At 51.3% G+C, this 27,367-nt stretch overlaps 1 protein-coding gene across 7 annotated transcripts; it reads left to right on the forward strand.

The window, feature by feature from the left end:
- The first annotated feature begins 1,656 nt into the window (after positions 1-1,656).
- On the forward strand, positions 1,657-26,368 carry SEPTIN4 (septin 4). Of its 7 annotated transcripts, none has more exons than XM_003912825.3 (14): positions 1,657-3,397; positions 4,055-4,099; positions 5,347-5,354; positions 19,355-19,651; positions 19,993-20,086; positions 20,525-20,611; positions 21,104-21,227; positions 24,527-24,661; positions 24,775-24,892; positions 24,982-25,083; positions 25,277-25,373; positions 25,467-25,629; positions 25,785-25,884; positions 26,139-26,368. In XM_003912825.3, exons 1-14 carry the CDS (start codon positions 1,804-1,806, stop codon positions 26,196-26,198), a joined length of 3,024 nt encoding a protein of 1,007 aa, XP_003912874.2. In that variant the 5' UTR covers positions 1,657-1,803; the 3' UTR covers positions 26,199-26,368. The 7 variants fall into 7 exon arrangements, 6 of the variants coding, with proteins under 6 accessions (XP_003912874.2, XP_031513377.1, XP_003912872.1 ...); XM_031657517.1 differs by having other exon boundaries at positions 1,701-1,752; XR_639140.2 differs by having other exon boundaries at positions 25,467-25,884.
- Positions 26,369-27,367: the final 999 nt, after the last annotated feature.

A 27,367-nucleotide genomic window follows, 5' to 3' on the forward strand; every position in this document is an offset into this window, starting at 1 on the left:
CCAATGACTAACTCCAAATTCCTTCTTTCTTTCTTTTCTTTCCTTCCTTCCTTCCTTCCTTCCTTCCTTCCTTCCTTCCTTCCTTCCTTCCTTCCTTCCTTTCTTTCTTTTTCTTTCTTTCTTTCTCTCTTTCTTTTTCTTTCTTTCTTTCTTTCTTTCCTTTTTTTTTTTTTTTTTTTTTTTTTTTTCCTTTCTTTTTTTTTTTTTTTTTGAGATGGAGTCTTGCTCTGTTGCCCAGGCTGGAGTGCAGTGGCACAATCTCAGCTCACTGCAGCCTCCATCTCCCAGGTTCCAGCGATTCTCCTGCCTCAGCCTCGGGGGTAGCTGGGATTACAGGCACGTACCACCACGCCGGGCTAATATTTGTATTTTTAGTAGAGTCGGGGTTTCACCATGTTGGCCAGGCTGGTCTCAAACTCCTGACCTCCGCCCACCTCAGCCTCCCAAAGTGCTGGGATTACAAACGTGAGCCACTGCACCCAGCCCGAATCCCTTTTATTTTCTTTTTATTTATATATATATATTTTTGAGATGGAGTTTTGCTCTTGTCACCCAGGCTGGAGTGCAATAGTGCAATCTCAACTCACTGCAACCTCCACCTCCCGGGTTCAAGCGATTCTCCTGCCTCAGCCTCCCGAGTAGCTGGGATTACAGGCACCTGCCACCATGCCTGGCTAATTTTTTGTATTTTTAGTAAAGACGGGGTTTCACCTTGCTGGCCAGGCTGGCCTCAAACTCCTGACCTCAGGCAATCCACCCGCCTCGGTCTCCCAAAGTGCTGGTATTATAGGCGTGAGCCACCTTGCCCGGCCCCAAATCACTTTTATTTATTTATTTATTTATTATTTATTTATTTGAGATGGAGTTTCGCTCTTATTGCCCGGGCTGGAGTACAATGGCACAATCTTTACTTAATGAAACTTCCGCCTCCCGGGTTCAAGCGATTCTCCTGCCTCAGCCTCCCAAGTAGCTGGGATTACAGGCATGCGCCACAACACCCAGCTAATTTTGTATTTTTAGTAGAGATGGGGTTTCACTATGTTGGTCAGGCCATCTCAGACTCATGACCTCAGGTGATCCACCCACCTCGGCCTCCCAAAAGTGTTGGGATTACAGGTGTGAGCCACTGCACCTGGCAAATCCCTTTATTAATAAAACACCAAACTCTCCTGGACCAAGAATGTGAGAATTTTATTATTTGAGCAACCCGGATTTTTACCCCAGGAGCAATGAAACCATCCATGAGACCTGGAAAAAGCTGAAGCTCTCTTTTTTTTCTTTCTTTTTTTTTTTTTTTAACTTGTATACAGTACAGTTTCAAACAAAATTGGGGCAACTTTGTACTTTGTACCTTATTAAAACTGGGGCTTACACAGTGTGTTTGGTTTGACCTTGTCTTCATAGGATCTTCTGGCTGATTCCTTCTCTGGATGAGTCCCTGAGAATTTCTAGAATCTGGGGAGAGTAAAGGAGGGTCTGGAGCCTTCTCTATATACAAGGAAATCCCAGTTTTGTTAAAAACTTGCCAAAGGCTTGGTGATATAACTCCAAAGAGAAATTCACAGATTCCTTTCAGGTACTTCTTTGGGATTCTGTAAAGAATTGTGACTGTACACTAGGATGTTTAATAGGAAGGAAACTCCCTCCTTTATGACATCACCAGACAGAGAGGTAGCTAAGGGGACTAGTTGAGACACTCTTAGAACAACAGCCACTTTTGTGGGAGCCCAAGAACAGCAGCTTTAAAACGGGGTAAATATTCAGGCATCATTAGGATCCTGAATACAAGCGAGCCAGTAAAATATGGGATCTACTCAGAAAGGCACAATCTATCAGATGGTCAAGACAAATAAACCTGGGGCCAAGGTAGCAGTTTCAGCACAGAGAGGGTCTGAGGTTACTACTAACACATCCCCTCAGCGGGGACATGGGTACATTCTTGCCTCAAGCCATCGAAGTGCTGCAGTCTCCCTGAACCCTTCCCACCGAAGATCAGAAGCTGCACATCCCACCACTCCCCATTCGGCATCAGACTATCCTCGATCTGTCTCCCTCCAGTCAGGGCCTGGACACTATGCGGTACCCACTCCTCGGGTAACCGAGACTGGACCAAGAACAGAATCATCCCGCCATTCCTCTCCTCCTAGAAAGAACCAGCAAACTCAGACACTGGCTTCCCATGCTTCAAGCAGACTACGGAATGTTAGTCCACCTGGAGAGGAAGCAGCACGAAGAGGCGGTGAGAGCAAGTCAGGGCGCGAGGTCGGCCATCATGCCTCATCAATCCCAGATGCCAAATCTACTCGTCGGTTGAGTTTTCAAGATCAGAAGGATAACTTACAATCACAAATCTTACAAGATGACCCACCATCCAAGGTCCAGAACCCCCAAGGAGTCAGAGTTCCCCGTAGGATTTTGACTTACCCAAAGGATGAAGCAGTACAAACTGAGCCCATCCAAAGGATTACGACTGCTAGCGAGATCAGATCTCCAAGGAGTCCCTCTCGCCCAGAGCACAGAAGCAGCTGTGTCTCTGCAGACTATCAGACAGCCCAGAGAAAGGTCCCTGTAGAAGAATCAGAAACAGGTCCTTACAGTTCAATTCCTTCAAAACCCAAGGCCTTGTATAGGAATATGAACTTGGACTCATCACTCAAACTCTCTGTCCTTAAAGATTCTGATGGTGTACACCGAGTTTCTACACGGGTAGACCCTGAGTCTCTTCACAAGTATTCTGTCTATCCTGAAACCAAGCCCTCCACAAAGGTCTTAGTATCATCACAGGTGGAGTCCAATGTGAGGGCCCCAATCCGAGGAAACAACGAGGTTGGCCGCAGGGTCACCATCTCCCCAGGGGTACAGTCAGTAGAGCCAACTCACCGTGTGACAGCTCAATCAGTGTCTGAGGGCTCCCACAAGTCATCCATGTTTGTCACTCCAGAGCCCATCTATAAACAGCAAACCCCAAAACCCCCAGAAACTACCTACATGTCCCAAGGACCTACACCCAGGTATCCAGAACTCTCGCAAAAGCCCTCCATCCATGCAGAACTGGAACTGACCCCTCGGCCCTTGCCTCCTCGGTCCTTACCTAGGTACGGACCTGACTCCTCATGGTGGCCCTTGCTGAATCCTGAAGTTGAAACACCCCAAAGCCAGCCGACAACACCTGATTTTGAGCTTAAGTGTTCTCCTTCCCTAGATCCTTTATTGTCCGGTTTTAAAATAGACTCTAGCCCTTTCTGTGAGGATCTGAAGTTCCAGAGAGAGAAGGCAAGCCTATCACCACCGTCACCACCAAAGGAGTTTCCAAGTTGGGCACCACTGAATAAAGTGCCACAGACCCCCAAGCACACCTGCAAACAACCCATTCAAAGGTTTAGTGCTTTCTTCCTGGGTATGTGAAGAAGCAGACTGCCCAGGTGCAGCCCCAATTTAGTGAGATGGGATGTTGGGGTGAGCAGGAAAGACCACCTCTTCATTCTGGGAATAAGGGCTGCTCTCCTGCCAGTGCCAAAGCTAGTCCTATCCTTGAGCCTATTGCTCCATTCCTTCCCTGCCAGCTTCTCTGTGCTCCAAGCTAATGACATCGATGATGATGCTTGGGCCGGGCGACAGGCATTGATTCCTCCAGGCAACACTGCTTACCTTTTCAATTGAAGGTAGTAGAGAGGGCTTGCAGGGTTGAAAGCTGCTTCCTGAGTGGGGATGAAGAACTGAGCTGGGGTGAGGGCCGGTAAGGGCTGTTAAATAGAATAAGGGCCTCAGGTAAATACTCTGACTACAAAGTGGAGAGGGTGGGGTGCAGATGAGCTGGGATTCCAGGAGGGGAAAGGCATTCACAGTGGCACAGAGAGAGGGTGTAAAAAAGGGAAAGGGAGAATGGGTATATGATATATAGTTCTAGGCTGGAGGAGCTTCTTGGAGAGGACCAAGGGCTGAGGGCACCTTTGGGTGGAGAAATGTGGAGCTAGAAAGGGAGCTGCAAGTAGTGGAGGGTGGGATGTGCATCCCACAGAGAGAAGAAAAGCAACCATCTCTCTGTTACTTTCAGATGTCTCAGAGGAAATGTACAATCGTGTCATCTGGTGGCTGAAAGGTCTGTGCTTTTCCCTCCTATGGGTCCACTGTGGGAGCTTGGGGGATGGGAGGACAGGTGAGGAGTGGCATCTATGTATCTACAGAGTTGGGTCATTTAGGAGATAAATGCTGGGATTTTGACCTGAAGAAGCAGAGGAACTTCTCATCTTGCTGAAAATTTCACCATTAGAGTCATTTCTTTGGGGGCTTGGGATCTTTTCCATTTTCAAGAGTCTCCTTTTAACAGGAAGTTACTTCTGGAATGGAGAATAATTTAAGCCTCATGGCCTTTTCAGCTTAGTTGGTCACCTATCACATGATTTAAAAAAAATACACCAAAGCAAACCGCCTGCTTCACAGTCTTGCTCAGAGTTGACTTCACCCTAATTCAGGCTGGGGACTCTTCTCATGTGTTTCTCGGGTTCCTCAGAACCCTCCTCATGCCCCTACTCTACCACCTGGGGTACTTATTGGTGCTGCCCAGGCAGGATCTTCAGAGATGTCTGGGCCTTCCCCTTGAGACCGTCAGTGTGTCTTGCAGCTCTAGAATCCTTAAGAGAAGTGTCCCCAGACCTTGTGACCCTCCGCTCCCTTTATACTCTTGGCTTCTCTGGGGGCAGGGGAGGGTGGGGACCAGCCCTCAAGGAGTAAATCTTGGCAGCAGGGACCTCTTGCTGTGAGCATTTTGGCCCAAAATATACTCCAGCCCTATGAGCATGACAGAGGCCAGGGCTATGGATAAAGCAGTTCCTGGGGAGGAGAGAGCCCTGGGAATGCCGTCCAATCCCAACCAGCATGAGCCCTCCTAGTGATGGTCAGCAAAGAGCAGAGAAGGGCAGTCCTCCTCAGAGGGAGCAAAGCTCTATAGAGTAGCGGCACAGTAAAGTACGAACTCGAGTTATCTAACTGGATTTGGGCCCTGGGTCCACTATTTTCTGACTGTGACCTTGGGTAAGTTATTTTACCTCTCCAAGCATCAGTTTCCTCATCTGTTAATGAGAATAATGGCTCCCTCTTAGGGTTATTGTGAGGATTATTACAAGCTATTACCGAAAAAACACTTAGCATGGTGCTTGGCAACAGTGAGCATTCAGTAAATACTAGCTGCTGTTATTTGGGCCACTTGCACTAGGAAGGGATTGGGCCAGGTTTGCCCAAGTCCACTGGGCATCTTTAGTAAATTTCTCTTTTTCCCCTCCTATTGGCACTCTCTGAATTCCATTTGCTGCCCCCTGGGAATGCCTGGCTTCTACTCTGTTATGACAGATGAGGAGGTAAGAATGCCCCTGGGAGGTTACTCCCAGTCTTCCTGGGCCCACCCTACAATCCAAATCCATCTCCTGTCCTGTAATGGGAGTAGGCATGGAGGGAGACAGAGCTGCTCCCTATGGTTGAGCAGATTGTTCACTGCACAAGAGCACTGGGTGGAGGGGGTAAGTGGGGGGCCGAAATCTAACCTGTGTTCCATTTGCCAAGCTGTGCACCTGTGGGGCTGCATCTCCCCAGAGGGGGATTTGCACAAAAGCACTGTATGAGCTAGTTGCAGTCCTAGAAAGAACAGACCTTTTGGCAGATGATGAATCTTGCCAAGTGCTCTGTGGGAAGGCTGTCTAGGTAGCCGTTGGATCAGTCCCCACCTGGTTCTCCTCTTTTCAGCCTGGGGCATTCTAGAAAGGGGTCACTTTTTTGGGTTACACACTATTTGGGTCCTCAACTTGGAAAAACTCAAGGTGGACTCTGCTCTCAGCAGTCCTGTGTCCTCATTTTGGCAGTGTCCTGATTTCACTGCATTGTTCCCATAAGTACTTTGGCTATTCTTGGCCCATGTTTGATAAGATGGTCAAAGCTCTTCCTACTTCCATTATTTTCTCTTGCCGTATTTCTTTATTACCCAAAGCCTAACAATGGCCTCTAATGGGTCCCATTCATGGGCTGACTCAAGATGGACAGTTGGCCACAGATAGAAAGCAAATGAGTGCATAGTGGGGGTCAGCCTAAGCTCAGATAATGGAACAGCTGAAGGGGAGGTGACCAGAAACAAGGCTGCCACCTCCCACTGCCATGGGTTCTTATCCAACCCTGAGCTCAGCTGTAGGTGGGAGTGGCTACTTTCAGAGATTATCTCCATGCAAGACAGTAAGTCCCTCCCTCCCTTTCTCCCTTCCTTCCTTCGTTCCTCCCTCCCTTCTTTCAATGAACAATTTTTATTCAGATGCCTAGCACTCTACTAGGCACTTTTAGGGGACGCATTGAAGTTTCACAGCACACACATTCCTTGGCCTTGAGAAACTTGCCATGATATGGTTGGGGAGATAAAACACAAACAGGAAACATTTAAACAACAATATGAAATAGTTGGTGCTGAAATGTCAAAATAGATGGAACAGACTGAGTAAGTGCTCTTGGAGGGTCTTAGGAGAGAGGGAGTTCGCAGGGATATGGGTAGGGGGTCAGGGATATGGGTAGGCCCTCCTTCCCAAAGCCAAGGGATGGTAGTGTCTTAGCTAGCCTTTTGCTCACCCCTAGATGCAAATCTGTACCTTTGGGAAGGGGTTAATATTTTCCTTCAGTCAAGATTTGATGTTTTTGACTGAGCAAGCTCCTCCCTGTTCTCCCCCATCCTCACCCCCTTTTTCTGTGCATCATGTTTTAGTTTAGTAAGTCAAAAGCCTTGGCAACAGGATGGCTCCTTCCTAAAATAGCTCTTATCCTGTCTCAATAATTACAGCTTTCCAGCCCTGTTCAGCAACAGAGTTGCTCCCCAGAAGCCGAGAAGAGAAGGCTCCCAGGCAGCTGGGCTGCTGATCTTCTCTGACATTCTGGAGGTAGGATGGCATGGAGGTGGGCCAGGTGCTCTCTAATGCGTGAGAGAGCTAGGCTCTCCCCAGCCTGTCCCCCAGCCAGAATGGCCCCATGCAGCCTCAGGATGGAGATGCTGTGGTGCTGGTGTCCAAGGCCTCTGATTCCTCTAATCTGGGAATGGTTGACCATAGAGTCTGTTCCAGATTCCATTCCTGGCAGGGATTCTCTGGTGGCCTGGCCACGATGCCTGGCTTGTGGAAGGCATCATGTTTGTTGTTGAGCTTCACAAGCTTCTCTGGGTGAACAGCTGGGGATGGCACCTGATTCAGCCCATCTCTTTCTCCTAAGTGTCAGTCCCTTCCCAAATGGCCCTTCAAGGCCCTTTTGTCTAAGGAATGGAGTGGACAGATGCTTCTCATCCTTGGATTGGGACATTAGGGGCTGGAGTCTCCCTAGAGGAGTTTGTGCTGGACTGAGGGAAGCATTCCTGATGGGGTTTTTTTGGGATCAGAACTAGCAAAAGCTCAACAGGAAGGTCCTGAGGGTGCCCTAATGGGTCACTGGGGGCTGTCTTCTCACATAGCCCTGGGGAGTTCCTGAAAATAAAGCAGTTCTGATGGGAGGGACTGCAATGCCTTTGATGGACAGGGTGTGTTAGCCCCAAGATCCTGTTTCCTCAAGGCATCTGACCTACTCATCCTTAAATGTGACTTCTCAGGCTGTCATAGGGCAAGGTGGTTTACTCTCTGCTCTATCAATTATGCAAGAAACCAACTCTGGAAAATAGGCCAGGAATCAGAGGAGGCCATCTCACTGATAATTAAGCCAGACCTCAGTGTCTTTTGGATGACATGTCATGTGACCCCTGAGGGATAGGATGATCAGCCTCCTGTTGTCTTCTGAATCACAGGAACATTTTGCTCAGGTTGGCTTCCTTTACAAAGAGAAATCCAAAGCCTTTGAGGAACTCAGGGAGTTTCCACATTCATGAGGATGTTCACAGAATCCTAGGTCATGGGCTATCTGGAAGGAACCCTCCCTCACTTTTTTTTAAAGTGCTCTGTTGCCCAGGCTGGAGTGCAGTGGTGCGATCCATAGCTCATTGTAATCTTGAACTCCTGGGCTCAAGTGATTCTCCTGCCTCAGCCTCCTGAGCAGCTGGGACTATGGGCACCAGCCACTGTACCTGGCATTTCTCTTGCTTCGGGTAGAGGTTCATAGTTGAGAAGAAAGAGAATCATTGAAAGAATGGAGCAGAACTGCTGAAAATGGGGCAAGGCATCTCGGGAGGCTTTTTTTTTTTTTTTTTGAGACGGAGTCTCGCTCTGTCGCCCAGGCTGGGAGTGCAGTGGCATGATCTCGGCTCACTGCAACCCATGCCTCCCGGGTTCAAATGATTCTCCTGCCTCAGCCTCCTGAGTAGCTGGGATTACAGGCACCCACCACCACGCCCAGCTAGTTTTTGTATTTTTAGTAGAGACGGGGTTTCACCAAATTGGTCAGGCTGGTCTCAAACTCCTGACTTTGTGATCTGCCTGCCTCAGCCTCCCAAAGTGCTGAGATTTACAGGCATGAGTCCCCACGCCCGGCCTTGGGAGGATTTTTATAGCAGTTTGACCATTGTTGCACAGCTTCTTAGGAAGCAAGCATCTTACCCCGTCAGATGGCACTCTGTTCATTTCCAGCTACCATGGGCAGCCAATTCCAGAGCAGGATGGAAGGCTGGTGACCTCTGGCTAAAACTTGCTAATTTGGGGACAGGCTAAGTTGACCAGCTCATCAGGGTTTGCCTGGGACTTTGCTGGTTTTAGCACTGAAAGTCCCATGTCTCAAGAACCCCCTCAGTCCTGGGCAGACCAGGACAGTTGGTCACCTAGTACAAGCTGTGGTGCAGTCTGCCTGGAAGCACAGAGTGAGGGGACAATGTCCTGGCTTCACAGTGATACATGGGCAGGTTACTCCCTCTGCCTATAAAATGGGGGCAGGAAAATACGATGCTTTTCTCTCAGACTTGATAGCAGAGCTGAGGCCAGACTCTCTTCTTAGTTCTTTGTTTTGCCCAGAATAATCCCACATAGGGAAAAATCTGCCACATCCATCGTGGACTTTTTGGTGTATTTTCAGAAGCTGTGTGGTGACTGGAACCAATCTCCAACATCACATCTTTCTGCAGAGTAGTTTGGTGCTGTTTGAAATGGTGGATTTTCCAAGTAACAGAAACAGTGGGCCTGGGTAGAGTAGGGAGCTTGGCTTCACAGGCCAGGGTGCATACTCGGGTGAGGAAGTAAATCTGTAACCAAGGAGCCACCCTGACAGGTGCTCAGCCAGAGGCAGGCTGTCCTGAGAAGCAGAAATGGCCATGTCCCTCACCCTCCTCTGCTCAGCTGCCTTTGGCTCAGCTGCTGTTAGGGGAGCAGAAGGAGACAGCTGCACCTTGAGGGCTGAATGAAGCCTAGAGGAGGGGGACAGAATGTGAGGCAGTTCCTGAGGGAAGCTCAGGCTGACACTGTGGGTGTCGCTTCATTGGCACACCCACTGCCAGCAAAGCCATCTAGTTCCAGGGGTCTCCACAGTGGCTGTTTCCGGGAATTTGGGTGGGTAGGTCTGAGACCAAGCACTAGCTTTCTAGAGATGGTGTCTAGCTGGAGAAGCTGACTCCACAGATGGTAGTGGCTTGGTCATTCCAATGTCAGTTTAATTTAAGGCATTACTCTGGTATTCTCTGTCCTCCCATCTCTCTACCCCTATTACATGTGCACACTCCAAATCCTTTGGAGGGAAGGCATTTGAAATAGTCACAGTTGACAGTTACTGGTTTGATGTTGATAATTTTCTTATTAGTGGAGATAATAGCTACCATTCATTTAGTAATCACGTTAAGTGCATTAGTGGGTTTTCGTAGTAACCTATGAGTGGATTTATTCTCCCTGTTTCACAGATGAAGAAACTGAGGCTCAGAGTTTGTTCATCAAAGCTGGAAGCATTTTAAGGAGCAGTCTGTCCCAGGGAGTCAACTATATGGTATAGAAACCCTTCTTCTATAGCCACGTCTCCCTGGAAAATACTTCTCAATATTTCAGCAGCACCTTTAGGTATCAAGAATTGTGAAGGGAAAGGTTTTAGTGGGAGTAACATCTGTGTCCTTGCCTGTGAACCATGAGGCTGGGAGGTGGGTGTGAGCTTGTGAGCAGCCAGGATGAAGGGCAAGTGAAGGGTCAATGAAGCCCAGAGCCTCAAGGCTTGTCTGGGCTCTAAAATCAGAATGGAAAACTAATCAATGAGTCCTTTTAGTCAATCCATATTGATCAGCCATCTCCTGGGGGCAGAGGCCTGGACACCCAGACAAACATCACATCACATGTTTGCTGATTTGAAGTGAGCAGAGGTTAAAAGAGAAGACATACTCCCTGCCCTTGAGGAGCTTGTGGTTAATTCGGTAGAGAAAAGTATACAGATGGGTCACTTGAAAGGGTGTGGACATCAAAGGACAAAGCAAAGTCCAATGAAATGAGTCAGCAAAGCTTCCAGCATGGAGGCATATGGAGGGTAAAAGCCAGGGAGACACAGATATTGGCACAGTATAGTGAAGACTTTGGTAACTTGGCTGCCCAAAGGTTGAAGGGCAGTTGTTTAGAATCAGTGAGTTTTTGGCCATTGGAGGTAGGTATTCGAGCAGAGGCTGGGAAGGCAGGGGAGCCTTCAGACATCTGGTGAGTAGTCACATCAGGAGGTTTGTAAGTCCTTTCCAACCCTGAGCTCCTATAGCCCTGCCCTGCTCGTGGAGGGTGTCGGAAGGACTGTCTGGCTTCTAGCACTCCACCAGCTCCGGAACTGCCCCTCTTTGCAGTCATTCGGCAGGTGCCAGGAAACACAGTGTTCCCCAGCCTTGCCACCCACACCTTATGCCTGCCTCCAGGATCATGGGACACGTGGCAGCAGCTGGGGGAAGATTTGGGCTTAATGTATTTTGGTTTATTGCCTTTGTCCACCACAGACCTCGTTGGACAGACTTGCTGAGGTTTCCTTGAAAGACACAACCCAGTGATAGCCTTTGGTCTGAGGGCTCTCTGACTGTATCATCAGTGACTCATCTATCTCACTGGGGAAGGGATGTATGATTAGTTCTTGCACCACTTTAGGGAAACTTAGCTACTGAGAGGCAGAAATGGCCATTGCTAGTTATGCAGATCTGAAATCCTGATTTCCTATGGTAATTGCTGTTTATTATCGGCTTTGAACCTGGGCCCTGGGATGGCCCACATGCAGCCTTCTTGCTTAGGTCCTGTGCCACACAACCTGTACCTATGGGTGGGCAGGAAAGACCTAGTGGAGGGGGCCAGGACATACCATGTTGGCCTGACCTAAGCGACGGAGCCCAGGACAGCAGACTAGAGCTATGGTAGCTGAGCTGAGTTTCCCAAGTAGACACTCCCCTAGACACTTGGCTCAGATACCGTGCCCTAGCAGTGCCTGGGGAGTTGTACTCTAGTCAAGGCCATCAATGCTTGGTGGGATATTGAATTTTGAGGGAGAGCTAGCGCTCCAAGAGCTAAGCCATGCTGAAGCAGAGTTGGCCAGGCCACCTGCTGGCTGGAGATGAGGAAGAGCACTCAGTAAATTGCCAGTGACTCACGCAAGGGCTGCTGTATTAGACTCTAACTCCCTCACACAGAATGTAAGAGCTAGAGTTGAGAGAAGTCCAGTCTTCTCTTTCAGTGGGGGAAAGAGAGGCCCAGAGAGGGCAAGGGACTTTCAGGCAGTAAGACAGCCAAGTTAGCATAGGACTTGTGGCCAGGCCAAGTTCTCTCAGAGTCCTCCGAATGCTGTGGTAGGTTAGCATGCAGGGCTTGTGCAGGGGGGATGGCTCAAAGTCAGTCTTCAGCTTTTATTTCACCCAGCATGCCTCATGTTAGGCCTGTGGTACAGTGATTAGAAAGAGATTAGACCAATATTCTTGGCTTAGAGCTAAGTTCCGTGGTCCCAGGACTTGCTTAGGGCCTCACTTTCCTCAAGGCAAGCTGGTACCAACCTTCCTCAGGACACACAGGGCCCTCTGGCGCCTGGGCAGCAGGTGCCAGAGAAGAACTGGGATTCCAGCCACAGCTGAGGATGAGCTGGCTGGGCTGCCTTTTGAGATGTGTCTGTGTCCACACTTGGAATTCAGCTGAGATCAGGGGAAGGGGCATGTTATAATAGTGGAAAGTAAGGGTTTCTGCTGGGTCCTGTCTTCCCTGATGTAGGCTTTCTCCTCACCCCAGGCTACAGGACTCTGGAAGCATGTAAGAGGTATTCTTAGAGTGCATACATGAGTACTGGAGGCCCAGGGCTTTGAACAGTGGGGCTTTGTATAGCCCAAGCTTGACATTTGGGGCTGATGGTAGCAGCAGCTGCTGCTTCTGCAGACTTCCAACTGCCATTGGTTTCTCTCTTTATGTCTTTGTTTTCCTGAGTACAGCTTCGGATGCTCTGATCTACCCCAGACCTTTTCTGGGAGCCTCTCTTTACCTTTAGAGGTTCCCTTTCAGGGGAGCCAAGCTGCTGCCCCCATTCTATACATTCTCCCCCTTTTCTCAGATCCTGGGCCCTCTCCTGAATCACTGCATGGCCAACCTTTCTCCAGCACCTCCTGCTGCTGCCTTGTTCTCTTATCTTCCTCCAAGGCCTATAGTAGCATACAGCATATCCTCCTTCCCCCACTCCATCCACTTGTAGAAGGCCAGAGCTGCAAGGAAGCTTAGAAATCATCTAGTTTAATTTTCAGCTCATTTTCAGCTATGGAAACTGAGACCCTGACGGGTGAAGCAAGGCCACCCAACTAGGAAGGTTTCTCCTCAACCTGCTGGCTCGTGAACACCCTGCCATCTTCCAGTCCACCAGTGCCAAACAGCCAATAACCGCTCCAGTAGCAGCCCCATTGTTTTTCTCAGCTTGATCTTACCTGCTGCCTCAGGCCCTCTTCCCTCCTCTGGCTGAGTTCTAACTGGTCCCGACCACTGCTACTGGTTCAAGATCAGACTGAAATACAGCAGGCAGGCCTCTGGCACTTCTACCAACAGGGAGGGCCGTGCCTGTGGGTCTCAGTTTTGTCCAGAGTGTATTCAGGCAGAAGCCAGTCAGCCTGCCATTGAGAGAGGGGTCTTGGGGGTCAGGACGGAACATGCTTCTGGAAACTTCCACAGGAGCCTGACCAGCTCAGACCCTACTTAGCTCAGGGAATCCTTCACCAACACCCCACTCACCAAGCATCTGCCTTCCCCTAGCTGCTGCTCTGACCCTTCTGAGCCTCTAATGCCTCTAAAGCTTCAGGGGCATCTGTCCCCTCAGCATCTCACCTGCTTGTGGGAGGAAGACTGGCCCAGCTGGGCCTGGGTCACGCCTGGGTTGGCCTCTCCTGAGGCCCTCCCCACTATCCTCAGCCACAGGCAAGGCTCCACCGCCCTGTTAAAGCCACTCAGCCTCTCCCTTCCATCCTTCCGGCAGATGATCCCTGCAGCAAATCCTCTTTAATCTGTAATCTGCGGTACTGCACGAAGGGAACCTGTCTCTAACCTGCCCCTTCACAGCTCGGGTGGAGGTGGAGAATATCTGACATTCCCCTTTAGGAGGTGTGGTGATCAGTAACTTGGGCATCAGCCGGCTTCACTTTGTGAAAACCTTGCTGAATCCGTGCGCTAACTAACGGTTTCTCTCCAACTCACAGAGCAACTCCCCCTCCCTTCCAAAGGCGTCTTCTTCTGGGGATGCCAGGTGGGGCGTTCGGTTTTCTTTGGGAACTGGCTCAAGCCCCCGCGGTACTTCTGGAGCTGAGTAAAAAAGAGCCAGGTGTCCAGTGCTGCCCGGGGACGAGGAGCTGAGGCTCCCCGCTCTGTCCTGGGTGACCCTATGCTCTGCGCCTCCTGGGGTCGCGGGCTGCGAGGCCGGCCCTAAGGTGGGCACCCCGACCCGGCTCGCGCCGGCACCCCTAGCAGCTGAGGTACAGGCCCCGCCCCGGGGACGACTCGCTCCGCCCCCGCCGCCGGGCCCCTCCCCCAGCTGTCCGCACTCGAGTAGGCGGGAGGGGGACCGCGGTGCTGCGAGGTCGGCGCGCAGCTCCGCAGCGGGTCGCTCGGGCGCTGTCCAGGCGGAGCCGGCCCCGCCCGGGCTGCAGCCATGGTAAGGCAGGCAGGCAGGCAGGCAGGAGGGCGGGCGGGCGCGGGTCAGGGCCGGGGTGCGCAGGGCGGGTCGCTCCCGGGCGGCTCCAAAGGGACCCGCGGCGCCGCAGCCGCGGCTGTGCAGGGTGGGAGGCGCCGTCGCCGGCCGTGGGCACAGGCTGGCACTGCTGTCGAGCGGCGGTGCGTCGTTGCTCCCAAGTTTTTCCCTCTGAGCAGCCACGGAGTGGGCCCCGACCCCTAGATAATGCCTGCGGTCTAGGATGAAGGGGTGGGTCCGTGCTGAGGGAGGTGCCCGCTGGTGGAGACGCGCATGTTGGGGTGGGGAAGGCGCATCAGTGGTGAGCGGAGGTGAGGGTCCCCATCCTCGCCTGGGTCAGCTTTTAACTGAGTAACCCCTCCTCACCCACCTACCCTGGGCACAGGGGCCAGTACCAACTTCATTTGAAAAACACAGAGGAGGCCCACAAACACTGCCTGCCTCCCCAGGAGGGATGGTGAGACGCTTGGCCCCTCCTTGCCTCAGCCTGACAAGGGGCAGTCTCTGGGCCTTTCTCAAAGGGACCCCTGAGAGAGAGAGAGGCCCAGTCCACCATCCTGCCCGGTGGGATTAGCTATATCCTTCTGCCCCCGGGGACAGGAACCATGGAAAAGCTTCCTCCTGCTGCATCTACCCCCTCCCTGCCCACCAGCCAGGTCCCTCTGCAGTGTGTGGGGGTGGGGGCACCCATCCCTGCCACCTGCCTGTAGTGGGAAGAGAAACAGTAACCCCAGCCAGCCTCCCTGGAGGTGCCCAGGTAGGAAGTTTTGATGCTTGGCTCTGAAGATGTCATCTCTTCTCCTGACATTGTTGCCAGAGCCTGCCACAAATAACATAAGGATGTCAGGACCTCCAGGCCACACACCGTCCTCTCCTCCCAGTCTGGAAGCCCCACAGCCTTTGCCCTCTGCATTGGGGAACACGAACTCTTTACAGCAGCGGGGGATCCCTGACTAGCCTGTGGGGCGGGATGGTGGCTGTGGGCAGCCTCCAGAAGGGAACTCCCTGGGCCCCCTGGGATCAGAAGCTTTCAGGACTGGTAGGGCCAATCTTTTGGGCTCTTGTCTCTCAAGCTGTGTCCAGGCAGAGGCCCAAGCCTTGGCCAGGAAGTCTTGGTGACCCTGTGACCTTCCCCAAAGGGGGGTTCCTGGGAGAGGCCTGTCCTTATTCCTGTCCCCCACTTCTCCCCACATGGTGGATGGATGGACTGATTGTTCTAGGGATGGAAGCCTAGGGAAGTACTGATTATCCCCAGTGCCAAGTCCAGCAGGGGCTAGAGGGGCTTTTTCTGCCACATACTAAGTTCAGTTCAGCTGAGGTCTTGATGCTTTCAGCTTGTCTGAGGCCACCCTGTTCTTCTCTAATTAAAGACACCCCCCCACCCCAACCACCACCACCAAAGTCCCCATCCTCAGGCCCCTGCCCTCAAGCCAGCCAAGTTCTTAGGCTGACTGGTTCAGACCAAACTCCTCTATGAGGGTCTCTTTGTCAAAGGAGGTCAGTGTCCCAGCTGCTTTGGGAATCAGTGGGGGAGACCTCCCCAACCCAGGTGCCCCAGGGGGTTTAAATTTACATGTGAAAAGAAAAACAGGCCAACATTAATGACTATCCTGTGACTTGGGATGCAACTTCTCTTCTCAGGTTCAAAGCAGTTTAAGGAATCTATCATTTGGGAGTGCTTTCTCTCCCCGGCCTCCCTGGGAGGCAAGGAAGGGCCATTCACAACTGAACATTAAGGTCCTCAAATTAAGACACTATCCAGACTCACAAAAGATGTTTCCGGCCGGGCGCGGTGGCTCAAGCCTGTAATCCCAGCACTTTGGGAGGCCGAGACGGGCGGATCACGAGGTCAGGAGATCGAGACCATCCTGGCTAACACAGTGAAACCCCGTCTCTACTAAAAATACAAAAACTTAGCCGGGCGAGGTGGCGGGCGCCTGTAGTCCCAGCTACTCGGGAGGCTGAGGCAGGAGAATGGCGTAAACCCGGGAGGCGGAGCTTGCAGTGAGCTGAGATCCGGCCACTGCACTCCAGCCTGGGTGACAGAGCGAGACTCCGTCTCAAAAAAAAAAAAAAAAAAAAAAAAAAGATGTTTCCACCCAACCAGAAACAGTGGCCCCCTGACTCCTAGTTGAGTGTACACTTCCAACCAGGCCCCTTAATTTGTCTCCCACCTAAATGGCAGCTCTGAAGCTTCTGGGCTTCCAGCCTCCCCATTGCGTTGAACCCATGCTCCTTAGAGACCAAGTGCTAACAGCTCCCCTGTTGATGCTATGGAAGTCATGGAGTGATGGAATTGATACAGGTTGCCATGAGTCAGAGGTCAGGTGTCCTAGGGTAAGGGGAGTCCCTGAAGCAAAGTACCCTCTGTGGCTGGTGCTCCCTGCAGGGAAATCTAGGAGCATATTTCTGAAGACAGTGACGTTCCCCACTGGGGAAAAAAAAATGAACGCTTGGGAAGAAGTGTGGGACCATTCCCATGAAAACCTATGTGGGGAAGTACAGGACATCTCATCCTACTCCAGCACTGCTTAAAGTTAAGATGAAAGAGAGAGATTGGGGGATTCAATTCCTTTGGGAATGGGTATCCTGGGTGACTGTCCTCATGTGCTGATGGGCCAGGTCACTTGGGGACAGCTCATAGTCCTCAGGCAGACCACAGTGTCCTTGGGGGTTAACAGGAGAGGTCAAATGGATCAAGAGCCTGTGCTGCAAACAGACATTGGGAGGTTGGTGCTGTGCCCACCAGGGTAGGCAGCAGGCAGGCGTCATGGGGCAGCCAATCAGAGGAGGAGGGGACTGCAGAGGAACCAAGTGATCCTGCTGCAGCTGAGCTGTCCTTGGAGGGTGGGAGCCAAGGGAAGGGGAGGAGAAGAGGGGTGGGGAAGGACATTCCACAGGCTTTTTTGGCCCCTGCCAGAGACAGAAGGAGGTCAAAGAGAAAGGGAAAGGAGCAAGCCAGGAAGCCAGACAACAAGAGCATCAAAACAAGACTGTTTCTGTGTGTGAGGAACTTTGCCTGGGAGATAAAATTAGACCTAGAGCTTGCTGACAGGGAGTCTGAAGCGTGGGACATGGACCGTTCACTGGGATGGCAAGGGAATTCTGTCCCTGAGGACAGGACTGAAGCTGGGGTAAGGTGCTGCTCTGGGAGATGGGTGGACATGACCTGTCTTCCCCCTGCCTTGGCTGGGATTGGGGCTGAAAGTCAGAAAATGATTTGGTCACTGGCAGAGCTGGGAGTGGGCATGGACAGGCAGAAGGCGGGGACCCTGGTGTCCTGACTCCTTGTCTAGAGCCCCTGTGGCCCCCTCAATGCGGATGAGCAGCCAGGGCTGGCAGAGATGAGGATGGTGCTGGGTTCCTGGAGGCACTGCTGGAAGATCATGGGGGCTAGGGATCTTCATTAGGGCCTTCCTTTCTCCCATCCCTACCCCTCCACTCAGTGCCCCTGGGAAATCAGGTGAAGCACAGCTTTCTCTGTCCCACCCTTGTCCTGACCTGCAGACCAACTGCTGGGTCATTGTGGATTTGTGCAGAGAGGCAGGATTTCCTGGAATTCCCCAGACTTACTAGCTGCCAGACAACAAGTCCTGCTGCCCCCCAGTCCCACCCCTTCTCTGTTGCCATGTAATTAATTGTCCAAGCTGGGACACTTTGAGAGTGAAAGGGCACAATTAATCACGATGCCAGGACAGCAGGCATAGAATGGGATGTATGATCGCCACTGGACCTCACAAATATCATGGGTGAGAAAAGCCTTGGGTTAGGCTTGCCTCAGGATAGCCTCTTCTGGTCACCCAGCCTCCACCTGCTGGTTCCAGTTTTGGGCTGAGGGGCCTCTTTTCCTCCCCTCTGTCCAGGCAAGCACTGGAGACTATAGCTATAAGCAGGTGTGAAGACTTGAGAGGCAACAGCCTGGCAGTAGCTCCTAGCAGACTTTTCCCTCTAACCTCCCTATCCCAACCTCTTCCCTCTGGCATACACCTGGCAGTATGCATATCTGCCTCCCTCAATTCTTCCCTTTGCAGGAAGACTGTGGCCATCTTATCTCCCCCACTCTAGTTGGGACTCCACAGTGGTCTGGGGTAGTCCCCACTGGCTTGGCTAATCCCCAGAGAGTGAGTCAGCCTCTGCAGCCGGCCCTTGTCTATTGTCTGGGGGTGGCACGTGGGTATTGTGAGGCAGAGCTGAGCCCAGCACTGCCAGGCACCCCACAAAGGAGGCTGACCCCAAAGAAGAGGAGAATCTTTAGGGTCTAGAGCTGACAATGAGAGTTGGGGGAAACAGTCCCTCTTCTGAACTGGGGACAGGGTAGAACAGGCTTCTACAGAGCAGTCAATCCATTCTCTGCCTTCCACTCCCTGTGGGTCATGGTTTAGGCCAGGCCCTCTCCTCTACTGCTGGCTCTGGGCAAAGGGGGTAAGGAGATAACTGAGGGTGCTTCCCCTTGTATGTCCGTCACAGTTGGGGGCTGTCACAAGCTCTGGAGGCCCAGCCGTCCTTCAGCCTTCCCCGGGCTCTTCCATCCTCCCTCACCTGGTCTCTCCCAGCTGCCTTCCACCCACAGTCAGCATCCACTGGCAGGTTTACTTTTCTCTTCCAGGGCCCAGGGTCAGATTTGGGTGTGGCTCAGTGTCTGAAGTAAGGGGTAGGATCAGCTATACTGAACGCTGGTCTGTGAACCCTGGGAATTGAGCACCGGCAGTAGAATCTGTACCCTAGTCCCCCAGCTCACTGACCAGTAGTGACAGGAGGTACAGAACCCCCCGCTGGTTGACCTGCCTGATGCAGGCAGCTTTCTTCTCCCCTATCTACCTTCCTCATGTCCCTGCCCCATTCTGATGCACTGTACTCTCCTTCTGGGTTTAATGCCTCTGTCTGTTCTATCTTAATCAGTCCGGCCTTACTTCCTGGCCTGAGACAGTCCCTGGCTAGGCCAGAACCCCAGGAAAGGCAGCCCCAAAAAACATGCTGCTGAGAAGGAGACCAGAACTGGAGTTCCTCAGTTCCCTACAGCAGTTTCCAGGACTCTGGGGGTGCCCAGGGCTCTTCTTGGACCCTGGGGCCCTGCCTGGCATCTTGGATTGGGGAGACTTGTGAGCAGGTGAGGGAGGGATGGTGAGCACTTCCTCTGGCTTGGCTGCAGTTTCTTTCTCTTCTAACCAGAAGTGCTTTCCCTTTCCCTCTTGCCTTCTCTTGTCTTCTGTCTCCTTCCTCATTCTTCCCTTCCGGCTCCCTTCCTGGCACCACCCATCTATTCCACCCACCTCGCTTCCCCCAGATCAAGCGTTTCCTGGAGGACACCACGGATGATGGAGAACTGAGCAAGTTCGTGAAGGATTTCTCAGGAAATGAGAGCTGCCACCCACCAGAGGCTAAGACCTGGGCATCCAGGCCCCAAGTCCCGGAGCCAAGGCCCCAGGCCCCAGACCTCTATGATGATGACCTGGAGTTCAGACCCCCTTCGTGGCCCCAGTCCGCTGACAACCAGCAGTACTTCTGTGCCCCAGCCCCTCTCAGCCCATCCGCCAGGCCCCGCAGCCCATGGGGCAAGCTTGATCCCTATGATTCCTCTGAGGTAGAGCCTCAGCCCTGCCTTTACCTTTCAGTGGGCTGCTGCAGGAAGATCGGGGGCAGGGGGCAGTGTGTGTGTGTGTGTGTGTGTGTGTGTTTATCTGGGACCTCTTTCAGTCCTGTGTAAGCCCTATCTCCATGATATCTGCCCCCAAGGGCACTGGAAATTAGCAGTTTCAGCAAGGGCAGGAGGCCCAGCTGGTGGCCTCAGATGGGAACCCAGAGAAGTCTGGCACTGCTTCTTTAAGGCTGGGGCAAAGGCCTGAAAGGGAGAGAAGATCAGCGCTGGGTGCCAGGGCCCCTTTGGCTTCTCACCCTGATGCATTCTGCCTTCCTGTCTACTAGGATGACAAGGAGTATGTGGGCTTTGCAACCCTCCCCAACCAAGTCCACCGAAAGTCCGTGAAGAAAGGCTTTGACTTTACCCTCATGGTGGCAGGTAGAAAAGGGGCAGGGCTGGGTTGGGCAGGGTGTGTTTCAGGTGGGGATAGTGTGTGTGTCCATGAGTGGGAAGGGAGTATAGGTCGGAGGGAGCAAGCAGCGAGTGGCTGTACTGTTTTGCAAAAAAGCCAGGAGTCATTGGTCTATGAAAGTGTACGTGTGTGGGGTGGGGTGGGGGTGGGTGTACGAATTGGTTGCAAAGAGCATCTGACCAACAGTTCCCTAGCATTTGCCTCTTTTTGTGTGACCTTGGGCAATCTCTTGCTCCCCCAAGCCAATCTCTGTGCTTCCTCCCAGCTCTAAAATGCTATAGTTTGGTTAGTCTAGTTCCAATTAGATAAGAAAGCAGTTCCCCCTAAACCTTGATCCAGTGGAGTTGCTTTTTGGCTATAGATCTTACCTTCTGATTTGGTGCCTCTGTCCTCTCTCCTCTCAGGAGAGTCTGGCCTGGGCAAATCCACACTTGTCAATAGCCTCTTCCTCACTGATCTGTACCGGGACCGGAAACTCCTTGGTGCTGAAGGTAAGGAAGGGAGAGAACAATCAGGCAGACTTGCCTTGGGAAATTAAACTCACTCTAGAGTCTGGGGGATGGGGCTCTCCCCGACATGCAGGAAACCATGGCTTCCTAGAGAGACTGACAGCAGCTCTCCATAGGCCTATCTGCCTGGCAGCCCACCAGCCAGCTCCCTAAAGATTTGGGTGCTGAAGCAGGGCAGGGACCAGAGTCTTGCTCTCTGAATGAGTCTCTGACCCCCAAGGATTCCAGGAATCCAAGAAAAAACCGGGAGCAGAGAAGAGGCTGGGGCCAGAGCCAACAGCCACCGGCATTTCCTGTGTTGGGAAATGTACTCCTTGCTGGTTCCCAGAGAACAGTCCCCCAGGCAGCTTGGGGGTGGAGAAGGGGGCAGTGTGGATGAGGCAGTCTGGGCGATGAGGCTGGTTGGGGTGGGCAGTTCATCCTGACTGGGCAGGTCCCTGCCCTTGCCCTGGCCTCAGTTTCCCCCTTCTCCAGAGCGGATCATGCAAACCGTGGAGATCACTAAGCATGCAGTGGACATAGAAGAGAAGGGTGTGAGGCTGCGGCTCACCATTGTGGACACACCAGGTTTTGGGGATGCAGTCAACAACACAGAATGGTATGTCTGACTAAGTGCAATCCCAGCTGCCCCTGAGCCACCCTTCTCCATACACAGGTACACACATAGGCCCAGATATATCCATACTTATCAGGAGGAAGCTGTCTATGACCTTGAGCATGTGACTTCCCTTACTGGACAGCCATCTTCGCCTTTATAAAGTAAGAGGGAAAGGATTGGAATAGATTATTTTTAATGTTCCTTCCAATTCTGCCCTATGATTCTATAATGGGGTAGGGACATAAGAAAGAAGAGGCTGAGGCAGAAGGATCACTTGAGGCCAGGAGTTCAAGGCCAGCCTCGGCAACATACTGAGATCCCATCTCTACAAAAAGTTTTAAAAATTAGCTGGGCATGGTGGCATAGGCCTGTAGTCTCAGCTACTGGGGAGGCTGAGGCAGAAGAATCACTTGAGCTCAGGAGGTTGAGGCTGCAGTAAGCCGTGATTGCACCACTGCACTCTAGCCTGGAAGACAGAGTGAAACCTTCCAAAAAAAAAAAAGATGAGAAGAGCCTCAAAAAGCAAACACATGTGAAGTGTGAAAACATGTAGCACAGAGTTTGATTACATAGTAGTTGCCCAATAAACTGTCACCCTTTTTCCTTTCACTAGCAACATTTTAGGTGTCACAAGCAAGTCTTGTTGAAGGGCTGGGCATGCATGGAGGGAGGGTAAAGGTGAGGAAGAATAGGCAAAGGGGAAAAATGGTAGAACTTTGTTTAAACTCCAGGCACCCTCTAGGCTACCTGCAGAAAGAAAAGTTGGCTTTACCACAACCCCCTATCATTCAGGCTTGAAAGACCTCCCTCCAGCTAATGGTCAGTAAGTCTGACCATTACCTCCAGCTTAGGTAATGGTCAGACCTAAGTGAGTAGATGAAGAGGGGAATGGATGAGATTGACAGGAGAAAAGGTGGTAGCTTTGATGAAGAAGTTAGGCAGGCAGTGCTAAGAGCGCTAGACAGAGAGTTCAAATCTTGATTGGCATTTAGTAACTTCATGATCTTAAGCAAATGATCCCCTTCAATCAATTTACCTACTGTCTCTTACCTTCCATAATACTAATAATTTCATTTGCCAGGCACCTCACAGTTTAAAGTGCACCTCCATATATACTCATTTTGTCAGACATTTATTTAATTAAAATATACCAGCACTTACCACCTCTCCAATTGATCTGAACATCACCCAACATGACGCATGCGCTCTGAAAAGTGTAAAGGGCTATTTACAGCATACTCAGGGATTTTAACAATGATAATTGCAGGACCAGCAACATAATTTGTTGGGCCCAGTGCAAATGAAAATGGAGGGCCCATTTTTCAAAATTTTTAAGAATTTCAACATGGCAACAGCAGAGCATCAAATCAGGTAGAATGTATTGAGCACATACTAGATGTCCAGCCTGTGCTGGACATTTTAAGGGATTCAGAACAAACATGAATGATTCCTATCCCTGAGAGGCTTATAGTCAAGTGGCAACAGGGAAGCAGGGGAGGTGGGGGCAGTTCTCTAACATGTTTCAATCAGATAGCAACTTAAATTAGTAAATGGGTCAGGCAAGGTGTAGTGGCAAGTGCACTGAGCTGTAGGGGCTCAGGTGGGTAGAGAATTTACTAGCTAAATGACCTACAGAAAGTCCTTTTCCTTTCCCTTTCCTTTCCCTCTCCTTCCTCCTTTCTTTCTTTTCTTTTCTTTTTTTTTTTTTTTTTTTCTTTTTGAGACAGGTTCTCACTCTGTTGCCCAGGCTGGAGTGCAGTGAGCTGATCACCCGCCTCCCGGGGCTCCCTCGGCTCAGGTTATCCTCCCACTTCAACCTCCCAAATAGCTGGAACTACAGGTGTATGCCACCACACCCAGCTAACTTTTTTGTATTTTTTGTAGAGATGGGGGTCTTACTACGTTGCCCAGTCTGGTCTTGAACTCCTGGGCTCAAGTGATCCACCTACCTTGGCCTCCTAAAGTGTTAGGATTACAGACGTGAACTACCACACCTGGCCTGGAGCAAATCTGTTAGCTGCTCTGCATCTAGTTTCTTCATGTATGAAATGATAGTGATGATGATCATAATGCATAATGTCGACCTGTCAGGGCAGTGAGGATTAAACAAGATAATAGAAGAACAAAGGATATGAAAATTGAGGTTCTTGGGGGAAATTTATTTATTTGTTTTGCTCTGTAGTGAAGACAAGCGGGGAGCAGTGTGTATTGGTATAGTAAAAGGAGCCTTCATGGAAGAGATGGTTCTTAGGGCCTTGAAGGATGGAGTGGGTTTGGAGAGGTGGAGGAAAGGGTAGAAACACATGAGCAAAGAGGTTCTGAGGTTACACTGGAAACCTGAATTAGAGTTTCCCTGGCTTCCAGTTGGTATTTGCCTGCAGCCACCTTGCTATTCTTTTTTGTTTGTTTGTTTGTTTGTTTGTTTGTTTGTTTTTTTGAGACAGTCTGGCTGCATCACCCAGGCTGGAGTGGTATGATCTTGGCTCACTGCAACCTCCACCTGCTGGGTTCAAGCAATTCTCCTGCCTCAGACTCCCGAGTAGCTGGGACTACAGGTGCACACCACCACGCCCAGCTAATTTTTGTACTTTTTTTTTTTTTTTTTTTTTTTTTTGAGACGGAGTCTCGCGCTGTCGCCCAGGCTGGAGTGCAGTGGCGCGATCTCGGCTCACTGCAAGCTCCGCCTCCCGGGTTCACGCCATTCTCCTGCCTCAGCCTCCTGAGTAGCTGGGACTACAGGCGCCCGCCACCGCGCCCGGCTAATTTTTTGTATTTTTAGTAGAGACGGGGTTTCACTGTGGTCTCGATCTCCTGACCTTGTGATCTGCCCGCCTCGGCCTCCCAAAGTGCTGGGATTACAGGCGTGAGCCACCGCGCCTGGCGTCTAATTTTTGTATTTTTAGTGGAGACGGGGTTTCACCATGTTGTTCAGGGTGGTCTCAAACTCCTGATCTTAAGTGATCCACCCGCCTCAGCCTTCCAAAGTGCTGGGATTACAGAGGTGAGCCACCGTGTCCAGCCTATTCTTACTGCTTTGTTTGATCACCTGGGCCCTTTCCCTCTCATCAAGCTAGCGTTTATTAAACTTGCCTGAGTACTCAGTCTAATTTGTATCAGGACATGTGAGATACACCCCATCCCATTCAGGAATTTCCCTAAAGATTTAGTAAAGTAAGCCAGGGAATAACAATGTCTTAAAAACACTGCTCAGAGAGTGGGCTACTACTTCTCTGTAGTCCCAGAGCTCACTAGGTGGCTCCCACTCTCATAGTTTCTCTGCTTGTCTGTCCCTGCCCCAGCTGGAAGCCTGTGGCAGAATACATTGATCAGCAGTTTGAGCAGTATTTCCGAGATGAGAGTGGCCTGAACCGAAAGAACATCCAAGACAACAGGGTGCACTGCTGCCTGTACTTCATCTCACCCTTTGGCCACGGGTATGGTCCAAGCCTGAGGCTCCTGGCACCACCGGGTGCTGTCAAGGGAACAGGCCAAGAGCACCAGGGGCAGGGCTGCCATTAGCAGGTGGTCACAGATTCTTGTTCCCCAGGCTCCGGCCATTGGATGTTGAATTCATGAAGGCCCTGCATCAGCGGGTCAACATCGTGCCTATCCTGGCTAAGGCAGACACACTGACACCTCCAGAAGTGGACCGAAAGAAACGCAAAGTGAGGGAAGCTGGTGGTGGGAGGGGATGAGGTGGGCTTCTAGAAAGGACGTGGTCCCCAGAACTGTGGGCCCCTCATCTGTTTGTCAGATCCGGGAGGAGATTGAGCATTTTGGAATCAAGATCTATCAGTTCCCAGACTGTGACTCTGATGAAGATGAGGACTTCAAATTGCAGGACCAAGCCCTAAAGGTGGGGCCACTCTAGGGCATCCCCTTCCCATCTTGTTTCTTCCGGGTAGAAAAAGGGAGTAGAATTCTATATTCAGGCTATCAGGGTGGAAAGGACCCTGGCTTCCTAGAGTGAAGCAGAGAAGATGACGATACAGGTGGAAAGAAAGAGGTGAGAACAGAGGGTGCTGACAGGCACCCCTAACCTCTTCCAGGAAAGCATCCCATTTGCAGTAATCGGCAGCAACACTGTAGTAGAGGCCAGAGGGCGGCGAGTTCGGGGTCGACTCTACCCCTGGGGCATCGTGGAAGGTAAAGCACTGAGCCTGTAACCAGGGTATCTCCTTGCCCTCTGTGGCTCTCCCCTACCTATGCCTCTGGCTGACCCCTAGCCTTGCTATGCAGTGGAAAACCCAGGGCACTGCGACTTTGTGAAGCTGAGGACAATGCTGGTACGTACCCACATGCAGGACCTGAAGGATGTGACGCGGGAGACACATTATGAGAACTACCGGGCACAGTGCATCCAGAGCATGACCCGCCTGGTAGTAAAGGAACGCAATCGCAAGTATGACCAGAAGCCAGGACAAAGCTGGCAGGGGGAGATCCCAAGCCTAGCCTTGGGTGAGACCAAGCCCTACTTTTGTTCTTCTATAGGCCCTGGGCTTAATCTAAGTGGGTGCTGGAGTCCTCCTAGCCTTATCAATCCTTTTCTCCCCTTAGCAAACTGACTCGAGAGAGTGGTACCGACTTCCCCATCCCTGCTGTCCCACCAGGGACAGATCCAGAAACTGAGAAGCTTATCCGAGAGAAAGATGAGGAGGTGAGAGCAGTATGGGTAGGGGAGGTCCCCTGTTTGATCACCAACGTTGGTATCTCTTTGTTTGGTAATAGAAAGATCCCTGGCTCTGGTGCATATTTGGGTCCTAGATAGGTCAATAGGTGGTTCTGTCCAGAGTCTCTATCACACCTCACGGCTACCAAGGTTCTGGCTTAAGGGATTAGAAATTTGGGGCACTTCCCCAACACTAAAGGACTCTTCAGAAGGCCGCATTTTGATGCCTGTGCCTATTCCAGCTGCGGCGGATGCAGGAGATGCTACACAAAATACAAAAACAGATGAAGGAGACCTATTAACTGGCTTTCAGCCCTGGATATTTAAATCTCCTCCTGTTCTTCCTGTCCATGCCGGCCCCTCCCAGCACCAGCTCTGCTCAGGCCCCTTCAGCTACTGCCACTTCGCCTTACATCCCTGCTGACTGCCCAGAGACTCAGAGGAAATAAAGTTTAATAAATCTGTAGGTGGCTTCTGGTGTCCCTGTGTGTATTTTTATGACCTCCTGGAGATCGAGACCCTGGGACCCAGTTTTGAAAGGCTAATGGGAGAAGATGTTGGTTTCTGGCTTTTAGTAGGGAAGGGAGAGTGGGGAAACTTTCCACTTCGTTTCCCCTTCTAAGTCCCTGCTTAGAATCCAGCCTGGCTTCTCCATCTTAACGATCATATCTATCATGCCTCTATTATCTGGGGTCTGGGTCTCTCTCCATCTTTCACACATACAGTACCTTTGGTAATAGAAATATCCCTGGCTCTGGTGCATATTTGGGTCCTGGATAGGTCAACAGGTGGTTCTGTCCAGAGTCTCCATCACACCTTAGGGGCTACCAAAGTCCTGGCTTAACGGATTAGAAATTTGGGGCACTTCTCCTGGCTAACATAGTGAAACCCCGTCTCTACTAAAAATACAGACGGGCGAGGTGGCGGGCGCCTGTAGTCCCAGCTACTCGGGAGGCTGAGGCAGGAGAATGGCGTGAACCCGGAAGGCGGAGCTTGCAGAGAGCCAAGATTGCGCCACTGCACTCCAGCCTGGGCGACAGGGTGAGACTCCGTCTCAAAAAGAAAGAAAGAAAGAAAGAAAAATACATTTGAGGCACTTCCCCAATACTAAAGGACTCTCCAAAAGGCCCCATGCCCGGCTAATTTTTTGTATTTTTAGTAGAGACGGGGTTTCACCATGTTAGCCAGGATGACCTCGATTTCCTGACCTTGTGATCCGCCCGCCTCGGCCTCCCAAAGTGCTGGGATTACAGGCGTGAGCCACCGCGCCCGGCCCAAAAGGCCCCATTTTGATGCCTGTGCCTATTCCAGCTGCGGCGGAAGCAGTTTTGGATTTGATACCCGCCCTTGGGAAAACACAAGGTATTAACTGCGTGCAACCTCCTGACTTTCTATTTCCCCTGATCTGGGAAAAGGGATAGGCAGGCTAAGCTCTACACTGTAGAAAGCCTGTGATAGGGCTTTGAACAAA

This window comes from Papio anubis, chromosome 17 (assembly GCF_008728515.1).
Source record: "Papio anubis isolate 15944 chromosome 17, Panubis1.0, whole genome shotgun sequence".
Lineage (NCBI taxonomy): Eukaryota > Metazoa > Chordata > Mammalia > Primates > Cercopithecidae > Papio > Papio anubis.